At 38.4% G+C, this 10,633-nt stretch overlaps 2 protein-coding genes across 2 annotated transcripts; one reads left to right on the plus strand and one right to left on the minus strand.

The window, feature by feature from the left end:
* Positions 1-2,551: 2,551 nt before the first annotated feature.
* On the minus strand, positions 2,552-4,728 carry LOC128470542 (indolethylamine N-methyltransferase-like). The gene is made up of 3 exons (XM_053452433.1): positions 4,554-4,728; positions 4,015-4,222; positions 2,552-2,981 (listed from the first exon to the last, which is right to left on the minus strand). The coding sequence occupies exons 1-3, from the start codon at positions 4,726-4,728 to the stop codon at positions 2,552-2,554; spliced, it is 813 nt and encodes a 270-aa protein (XP_053308408.1).
* A 3,171-nt stretch (positions 4,729-7,899) lies between these two features.
* On the plus strand, positions 7,900-10,371 carry LOC128470274 (phospholipase A2 homolog otoconin-22). The gene is made up of 4 exons (XM_053452140.1): positions 7,900-8,025; positions 8,855-8,999; positions 9,491-9,600; positions 10,119-10,371. Exons 1-4 carry the CDS (start codon positions 7,986-7,988, stop codon positions 10,265-10,267), a joined length of 444 nt encoding a protein of 147 aa, XP_053308115.1. The 5' UTR covers positions 7,900-7,985; the 3' UTR covers positions 10,268-10,371.
* The last annotated feature ends 262 nt before the right edge of the window (positions 10,372-10,633 follow it).

The following is a 10,633-nucleotide window of genomic DNA, read 5'->3' on the forward strand; positions in this document are numbered from 1 at the left end:
ACAGGATTGTCTGTGTATTTTGACGCTGGAATCCGCCATTAGAATATGTATGTTGTTTGAGCGTTCTGAAAGGACCACTAAGGAACTCAAAAGAGAGAGGCAGAAGTGTTAATTCAGCAACTGCGGGGCGCACTACTGAGCGCAACAAGTGCCCGGCTTCTAACAAACCTTGTAACTCATGCAACAAATTAATCATTTTGCAAAGTGCCTCAAAAAAAAGATCCAAGACTCACAATATTGGTGTGTGGATGAGGCCATCTAGTGGAACAAAAAGAAAAATGTGCACAAAATAAATGAAGTAGTAAGGTGAGGATCACCAATATTCTTTTCATTGTTAAAGTATGGATCCATTTCAGAATAAAGGAGAAATATTCACCAACTTGTAACAAGCAGGTCAAAAATTTAAACCGGTGCTAAACGCAATGTCATGTCCTCATCCACATTGCAGTGCATTGACCCCAAAGCCAAAATTGATCAGTCAAATAAAGTAAATCTGATAGTTTATGGCGGTCAAACAATTCAGACACTAGGCACTGCTACCCTGGCTTATTCCACATAGTGGATAGAAATGTTAAAAGCCTGTTAGGCGTACCAGATAGCATGCGGCTAAATCTCATTCAACTCAGCCCAGAGGTATATACTGTACAACAGGCTCCTGAGATAACCGATTATGAGAATGTATTTCATACTGACACTTGGTAAGCTTTCAGTCATGTATCACATGCGTCTGGATCCCACTGATCCCCAAAAAGGATCCCACTGGCTATGAAACACAATGTTGCCCAAGAGATGGAAAGGATGACTAGACTTGGCATCATCTCACCAGTAGAGGTGGCTACTCCTTGGGTGTCTGCCATGGCAGCTGCAGTCAAGACGGATGGCATGGTATGCATATGTATTGACCCTGTGCACCTTAACAAGGCTCTCCTGAGGCCTCATCACCCATTAAAGGTTGTAGAGCAAATGAAGCTAATTGTGGATTCTGGTAAATCCATCTGGATGTGGAATCATTGATACAATATTTATGACCCCAATCGGAAAAAACAAGTTTTTATGGATGCCAAATGGAAGTTAATGTAGTTTCAAGAGATCCATTAAAAACACCTCCTTGCTGGATAACCGTGTGAAATAGTGGTGGATGATATCTTAAATGGGGGCCGTTCTGTTGAGGAACATGATGCTAACTGACAAGATGCTAACTGATGACATCCGACAAATCCACCTGTCCTACAGTATTTTGATGTGCACAAGCGGGTAATATTGTCATGGTCTTGGTGCAGTCTGTCCTCAAGATGGCAGGCCTGTGGCATTTGCCCCAAGAGCCCTCACTGACATTGAAGCATGCTATACACCAATTGAGAAAGAATTATTGGGACTGATTATATCTATGGCTGCCCAGTGACTGAGGAGACAGATCATCAGCCACTGATAACCATACTAAGAAAGCCTCTGCGCACAGCGTCGGCGTGCATCTAGCGAATGATGCTCAAGCTTCAGCGCTACCACCTAAATGTGATCTATAAATGTGGCAGTGAACTGTAGGTTACACACCTCCCCACCACGGATAACCCTGGAGATGTTAGCTCTGGATGCCACCTGCAAGCGTCTTAAGGACATCATTCCCAATGGGTGGCCTGGCTCATTTAAGGAAGTCCCACAGACATCTGACCATTTTACTCTATGGGGGATGTATTGACAGTGGATGATGGATTAATTTGTTTTAGTCAGAGTCAAGTCGACCACTTAAATATTATGAGGTGGCCATCGGAGGTGGTCCTCTGGCCGCATTGGCTGAATCAAATAGCGTCATTCCTGTGCTCCACCGACCCCCAGGCCACCAGTTTCGCCAAATTATCTTGGGCACATGTGGCCCTTTTGTTTGCTCCATAATTTACTAATTTATTAATATCACACATGTACAAAAATATCTTCCAAATCTTATTCATGCAATGCTTTATTCGGAATGCATTATTTAATTTCTTACAGCTGCAGTGACACAACGTATCTAAAAGATCATAAGGAGCGTGTACGTAACTGCGAGGGAACCACTTTATCCAGAGATCGATTTGTGGAAATCTCAGGGCCAATCCATCAAAATGGGCTCCCCTGGGCCAGTTATTTCTAGAATAGATGGCAAACTGAGCTTATAGGTCAGAAACATAGAACTTTATAGTAGATAGGAACCATTCAGACTATCAAGTCTGCCAAGTCAGTCTTTAACCTATCCTTGGTCTCATTTTAGATTCATCTTCATGTCTACTCCATGTATGTTTTAATTCCATCACTGTATTAGCCTCTACCACTGATGGGAGGCTGTTCCATGTATCTACTCTTAGTAAAGTAAACATTGCTTATGTTACATCTAAACCTCCGACCTTCTAGTTTTAGATGTTGGAAGGGGTGTATAAGTCTTGAAAGCTATAGTTTCATCTCCATTTAACCCACGCTCTTTTGTTTCCTGTGCGGTAGATTGTCTACATTATAAGATTTAAAAGCAAGAAGCACTAAGTGATGAGCATTATGGTTATCCTTATTTTAACACTTGACGTGTTTAAATCTCCCTAGTTTTGAGAGCACTAACAAACCAAACATGCCCATAATACACAAACTCATTTCGTACTTGGCTTTCGATAGCATCAAAGTGTTTAATGGAAAACCCTGTTTCTCCCAGAGCTTTCCTCAAAAACTTTTCATCAAAGCTCAACTTGTGGAACTTGTGGTTGCCTACAGTGTAAAATCGTGCATCAAATCCCCCAAATATTAATAGATGCCCTCCTACTTTTAGCATAGATGAGACTTTTTTTAAGTAGTCACGGTAAGAGTCGAGGTCTTTGCACACAAAATTCATCATATACAAGCTTATCGCGCAATCGGCTTTGGGTAATACAACAGGGTCCGTCGGGTTCTGCTTGGTAAAATCACATTTCAAAATCTGTTTAATTCGGCTTCTCAGGGCTTCTTCTTTTTGTTTCCACTTATCACTGAAAAACACAATGACACAAAATCAATGCATGAACATGTACTTGGAAATCTTTACATCATGGCTCTTCAACTTTACATATAATAAGAACTATTTTTTATTGATGAACAGGTTTTAGAGCTGAATATTGCATTTTAGGTAATATCAATATTTAAATATATATAATAATGTCATTTTCATGGTTTTAGTTTTAATTGTACTTCTTTCATTCATGCTACAACAGACACCTACCCCTACACCAACCCCCAGAAATGGAGAGTGCCAGCTGGTAGTCAGGAGGCTACTAGTAGCTTGTGAACTACCTGTTTGAGATCCCTTCTTCTTATCAACAGTTACGGGCCAAAGCTTGAAAACATGTCAATAATAACGATCCTAGATGTGTCTGAATGATGTAAAACTCCCGAGATGGGGAAGGAGGGTTAGTAGTAGTAATAGGAGGAGTAGGACTAGGAGTAGGACTAGGAGTAGGACAAGGAGTAGGACAAAGAGTAGGACAAAGAATAGGACAAAGAGTAGGACTAGGAGTAGGACTAGGAGTAGGACTAGGAGTAGGACAAGGAGTAGAAGGAGTAGGGGAAGTAGTACAGTGTTCATCATGTCAAGAACAACCACATGATAATTCATCTGTTAAAACACAGGGGACTACTGTGCTCAAGCTACCATAGTTGGTCTACTATGAATCCCCAGAATAAAATGTAAAACTCAAACTCACTCAACCTTAGAACTTAATAGTTAATAAAAATAAGAAGGGGAAAATAACAGAAACAAAAATAAAGATTAGTTTTCAAAACGGCCTCTGAGTAGAAATAATATATAATCAACATGGAAGTCTTTCAGTTACGGTAACGATAAGTATCAGTTAGTTGTGTTGGAATTTTAACATAGCAACTATTAGATCTAAATTTATATTTTAGTTCCTATGCTATTTATATTTTGTTTATTCACAATCTGTCTTTTTTATGGGCCAATTGTAGCAGCTTTACAACATTAATTGTATCTGTTAAAAAAAAATTGACATGGAATGGATACTTAACCTCTTCCCTTCCAATTCAGTAACGATCTTTGATGCGTGTGACCAGTCGTAGGCATCTTTCTCCTTCTTGATCCATTTCTGTAAATCCTGTATGCATTTATCGTTAAATTCTAGAACAGTGATTTCTTTGAAATATTCACAGACAGATAAAAGTTGGAAAATGACAGGACCGGCAGAAAAGTCAATCAAAGTGTCTCCTTTAATCTCCCCTGGGGAAAAAAAAAAGTAATACGTAAATATCCAGATATGGAAAATATCGATTATTGGTCAAGAACATTTGGAGAAAAGAGGATTCTACGAAAGTTTTTCCACGGAAAAAAAGATATATGAACTGGAACTTTTTTGACAACTTTCTCGTCACCAAATTCATGCATGCAAAATAACAATAATAACAATAAGTAAGGTTATCTATGGCAATAAAAAATAATTTATTTTGGAGAACAATTTGAGACTCTACCCAAAGAAATAGCAACTTTTAAAACATAGAAAAGAATTCTTAAAATATAAACACATGCAGTGCTAAATCATTAACAGACCTACCGGATTTCAATATCTGATGAAGTTTTTTTATAGGGAATCGAAAAAGTTCTTCAAGAATTGTTTCATCGCTTGAAGGGGAAAAAAATGAGCCATGAAATAGTTTGGGGTTAAACTCTTCCATATGGTAGTGTTTTAAAGCGGAGGGCTCCATCCTTACTGCTTGCTCTGATAGCATGTCGGGTACCCAGGGAAGCGGCTTTATAAAGGAGCTTGAAAGGCAGGGAGAATCCCATTGCTACAATTAAAATCAAGTAAATATTAAACTCCGCGCGAGTGACTGAATGCCTCTGGCACAGATATTAGCATTGTTTTCTTTTTACCATTGTGACATGAAATATTAAAAATATTAAAATGAAGAAATAAAACAATATATTGTTACCTGTTACCGTACCCCTCATCGCACCATTATGAAAGCAGTGGGGTGAGTATAGAAGATAAATGGGAAGCCCCCAGGGGTATATAGTGCAGCCCGTGCCTATACAATGAAGGTGTTCAAAGACCCCTGGGTGGGAGATCAGGGATCTTAAACCTGCATGGGACAGGCATTTGGCTCCTGAATCTATGACGAGACCAACGACTCATGAAGATCTTAGACCTTACAGCAGGAAAAACAGGCAGGCTAGACGGGCCGAATGCTCCTGCCTTCAAAGAGGTCCTTTTCCCATCTGTTCTCGGTGGGCTCTCTGTCGGTAACCTAGACTTAATCGGACTCTGCCTGGGTCCTTTCGGTTCATTTCATTTTTGCACCCAACTAAAAAAATGCAATCCAATGCATACCAGAAAAAATGGAAAACTATTTTGTGTTATGGTTGCTTTAGGCGATAATAAAATCTCAGAGCAAAGAAAAATAGCAATGAATCATAATGAGCATAATCCGCTGTCACATGGTAAGGTAACGTGCTCCAGTTAAAATTGACATGGCTTCAGGAAAAGACTGTTACTAAAAACATTTTTTTAAACTCATCCACAATGCATACTTATAACTAATTTAAACAAAAAATGTTTCAGACCTGTACAATTTGATGATCTGCTCTTACAAAATATAATGGGTTATTACTCACCCATATTGATCGTTATTGATCATTTTTCCAGTATGTTATGGCTTGCCATGAGGACGGGTATTAGAGCCATTTGGGTGACACACTTGGCAAGTCGATTTCTACAATCTTCACAATCGACTATTAAAGGGTTAATATTTCAAGAATCTCAGGGTCTGCTCATTAGGAACGTTCCCAGGTTTGCTGATCTGTCTCCGTCTCTCGTGCTCATAACGCAGTTGCTTGTTAGAGTTCTTAGATGCCTCACTATTACCTTAATACTAGGATCCTGTCAACAAGGCAGAACTGGACTTAATACCAATGCATGTATTAAACGCCTCTTTAATTACATTTTTTATTATTATTATTATTATTATTATTTTTTATGTAGATTTAAATTTAATTTTTTATAAAATGTGATCAAATAAAAAAAAATTTGCAATGAAATCTCTTCCAAACAGAAGATAATGCAGCAAGACCATTTCATAGGTAAATAACAACACCACCTATAGCCGTGAGCATCCAGGTCGATATATACATCGTGCCAACAGCAAGCAAATGTACGGATCAAGATACTTTAATTACATTTTAATTAAAAATGAATTAGAAACATTACACGATATACGTGCTCTCGGAAAAAAACTCAAATATAAAATCTGTATAATGGTGGAGTTATGTTAAAAGGAGTAAGTGGTAAGAACCATTGTCTTCTATGTGATTGCACCAACATTGTTCATTTGTATTTGTTCATTTTTGCACACATTGGCAGAATTCCACCTTTACGTTCCATTATCCTAAAATCCACAAAGTTCACATTTTTTTTTAAACAACGGCTGAACAAAACATCTTTGGATTGTAATCCAAGCAATAGACTAACAGGTAATTACGCAGGGATCAGTTTTGATGATAAGAACCATTGTTAATATACCTGTGATTAGGGAGAGCAGAGTGGCTGATTAGTAGTTGGGAAACATAATATAGTAGATCAAAGCAATGGGAAATATACACACCTGTCCTATAATTTTGCAGATATTAAACTTTTTTTACACAACTTTTATACTAAATAGATGAATACAACAAATTAACAATTTCAGGTCTATTAAGTTGAGAGGGTTAGCGTGACTGACTACATTTGACTGAAGGTACCCCCATCTTGTGTGGTGGGGTACTAAAAGAATACCCTAGGGGTAGTATAGTGCCTACCTACACCACCCATGCACCATCTTTTTCCCAGTGGGATGAGGGGTTTCAAATATACAGAGTGAACCTAAGAGAGGCATAAAGCCCATCCCATACTCCTCCTGACCCTCATCCAAAGGCCATTTAACACCAATAATATTACTAATTAATTAATTACTATAATTTACGATACGCATAAGTACGAAGTAGTTGTGATCGACATTTTCTGTTACAGTTAAGCGGAATGACACATCACATGAGAAAAGATGTGATTTTTGTAAAATATTTGCTTGTTTAACTTGGAATCTCTATACCTGCTTTGTTTCTGTAAACAAGGATCCGCTAAGATATACTACAGATCATTTTATTCTTTTATCCTTACTCGTTTCATAATATGTCAAAAGACATCTGTGCGTCTGTCTGATGGATTTGGACGGCTGCAAGTTATGTTTTCATACTAATGCATAGAGTTACTGGACCCAATCTGCAGCTAGAACGGCAGTGTCGGTAAGCGTGTGGCCCTATCGGCCCTCCAGCATCTCCCGGGTGTGCCAGGCGGCTAATTCACAGCCTGACAGATGGTGCCAAGGTTCAATCCTCAACCCAGCTACTATGTATTTTCCCGAAGACAATGTATTGAGAGCGTTTCTATGCGTTAAAGTCATACAGCAAATAATAAAGGGCAGACCAAATAATTCAAGATGGCTCCCGTCCTCTATGGAATCTTATATTTCAGTTAAACTATTATATTCTATGTATCTATATAATTTTTATAATTTTTTATACTCCGTGTCTTCTATCCATTGTATATCTTTTTGAAATTCTCATTTCTGTTTTTCGGTATTCTCCTTAATAAAAAAAACCTCTATTCACAAAATACTGTTGGTATGAGATTGGAAGTCCTTCGATAAATGCTTTTGTTCCGCCCGCAGACTTTATTAAAGTCCAGCTAATGACATCCTGGACAGATCGTATTATATTACTTTTACTTACGCTGCTGGATTCTAGTCTATCATTAAACCAGAGCTACGCATTACCAGTGCTGGCGCCAACATATAATAACTAATATTATATCTTTCCCTTTCAAATCTAACTTCTGTTGCAGCCGACATATCTAATAACAAGAATTAATAAAGAGGAGGGACTGGGATAAGATATATAATGGATGGAGAGGTCAGAATAGAAACTCAGTCTCAGCTCACATTGAAACATCAAAATGGGAAGCTTTCTCCTGTTAGGACTGACTCTGACATGCAGTAAGTATTTTATACAAAAATCTTATTTTGTATCTTATTCTTGGTAATTTTCCCCCATTATGCTCAATTGGACAACTCATCATAGAAACCATTTTATATTGGTTCCAATTTGGTGCATTGTTCTAGGATTTTGTAGATTAATTTTGTTTTGGTCTAATTTAAAAAAAAATGTGTAATAATTTGTTATATCTCCCAAAACAATTGAATGCCAGTTCACCAAACCTAAGACACTAGAGGGAATCATAAAAATTATCTTTTATTAAGTACAGATGTTTTATTTAAGGAGGAACTGAAACATTTATGTCCGAGTCAGCACTAAAACACTTATCGCTTGGGTTTTTATGTTTGTTTTATTGATTTGACTTTATTGGGAATACGTTTCCATCTCCGATATCACATCTGCCGCTACTAAAGGCATAATCAGGGTAAATCATCTATTTGTTCTTTTCCCATGATGCCTCAATGCTTTGGAATCCAACTACCAGCGCTAACAGGAAGTTGAACACAGGAAGTTGTGGTGCACTTCCTGTGTTCTGTGTGGGTTTTTTGCAGAAAGCTATTATTGCGCATATACTATTAGTGTAGCAACCATTTAAAGCATATGGTAGCAAGATGGCAGCTTCCTTACAGAGCACAACAGCAAAAAATAAAATGTAAAAAAATAAGCATGAAAGATATGATTATATATATAGCTGGGAAAATATAGAATATGTCAGATCTTTAGTGGAACCCATTAATTTTTTTCCATTGTATTGGCCGATAGCTTTGCAATGTAAAACATTTACGTGAAATGTTTCCAGCATGACCAGTAACATCTTTCTCTATGTAGTCATAGCTGTTGTCATCAGCACACCCACCCAGTTTGATGACATGATTAAGGTGACCACCACCATTTATGGCCTGGCTAACTTCTCTGATTACGGCTGTCACTGCGGTGCCAACAACCAAGGAATGCCCGTGGATGCCATCGACTGGTAATTTATATATATATATATCTTTGATATTACAGAAGCATTCATTTTCTTCTTTAGGGAAGCAATCAAAAATCAGATCTATCTTGTTATGTACCACCATGCGCTCAAATAATACTTTGTCTTTGTGGAGGCACCTTTAATTGACAGAGGTCTAACCCAGATCCCAAGAAGCACCAAAACTCCAAAGCTTATTGCTTTCATGAAGATTTCTTAAGAAACTATGTCTGTTATTTTGATTGAATCACCTGTGCCAAAAGTAGCTGTGCATTGCGATTTGATAAGAGACCATTCGGCCAATCTAATCGTCCCATGGTCACCCCTTATTATGTTGATTCTAAGTATCTTATCAGATTACTGAATGACACAACTTGAATTGCTGTGTGTATACTGCGCATGGTCCATTATATCTGTTTGCTTGGAATGTATCAGACATTGTCATGGTAACTGTACTGTCCCAAAAGCTAACGATGATATTCTTTTGCATTATGAAGGTGCTGTCATAGCCAGGACTGCTGTTACAATAAGGCTGAGATTAGTGGGTGCAATCCGGTAACACAGACATACCGTTTCTATGTGGAGGAGGAAAGGAAGGTGAAATGCAGTAAGTATCTGAATTGAAAGTGTTAGGGCAGATCTGCCCCCAGGGCAGGTGTGGAGGGCAGAAATGATGATAGGGTTTGTGCTTCTTCAAAGGGTATTTCTTAGCATTTGACCTCCCTCACTTCTTTGGGCCGGAGTGGGTGCATAGATGCCCTCAAGGGTTTTCATTTTACTTTTAACATCCCCATATCACTAGAAAAAGGATACGGGGAAAGGGGAGGCACTAGATGGGATCCATGCCTCCCAATATTGATATATTTTTATACATTAAACCTCTCATTGTCTTAAACAGGGGATGGGGTGAGGTTGTGGTGTAGTCGAGGAACATAACCCAAGGCTTATTTTATTACTTGGTGCAGCAAGAGTGGGGCAATCATCACTGCCCTAGCTTAATAGCGTGACTTTCTAACCCATTTGGCTACGTATGAGTTGGTATTCCATTCCAGGCTAAGCTGCTGGAGTGCGAGATACTGACTGTTAGATTTCCCCTACAACAACAATGCTCATTTCTCTCCCCAGTGAAAGCCCATAATCGATGTGAGAAGATGATTTGTGAATGCGATGAAAAAGCTGCAAACTGTTTCCGTAAAGAGCTGGACGATTACAATATCTACTTCCGGAATTTCTCTTCACTTGGTGCTTGCAGGGGCCCCAGACCATTCTGTTAGTCGAATGTCTCCTCCATAATTCACACATATCTGGGTAGATGCATTTCTTAGACATTATGCTAGCATTACTATGGAGCAGATAAAGCTTAACATAATTTACCTCCTGACAGATATGTGCAAAATAAATTTGTCATGCCTTCTTACTGTATTTTAACCCCTTTACCCCAAAAACTTAATGGCTGCATTGTCAACTTTCTTTATACTCCCAGTGAAACGAACATCGATGTATTGTTACAAAATATTAGTGACGGGCAAGTCCACCCTTGGTCCTCATCTTTCAACCATAACATCCATCTAATGTTTTCCCTCAACTACCTCTCCATTTCGTATCCCTGTATAGTGTTTCACATATTGCACAGGACCATG

Source organism: Spea bombifrons, chromosome 12 (assembly GCF_027358695.1).
Source record: "Spea bombifrons isolate aSpeBom1 chromosome 12, aSpeBom1.2.pri, whole genome shotgun sequence".
Taxonomy (NCBI): Eukaryota; Metazoa; Chordata; class Amphibia; order Anura; family Pelobatidae; genus Spea; species Spea bombifrons.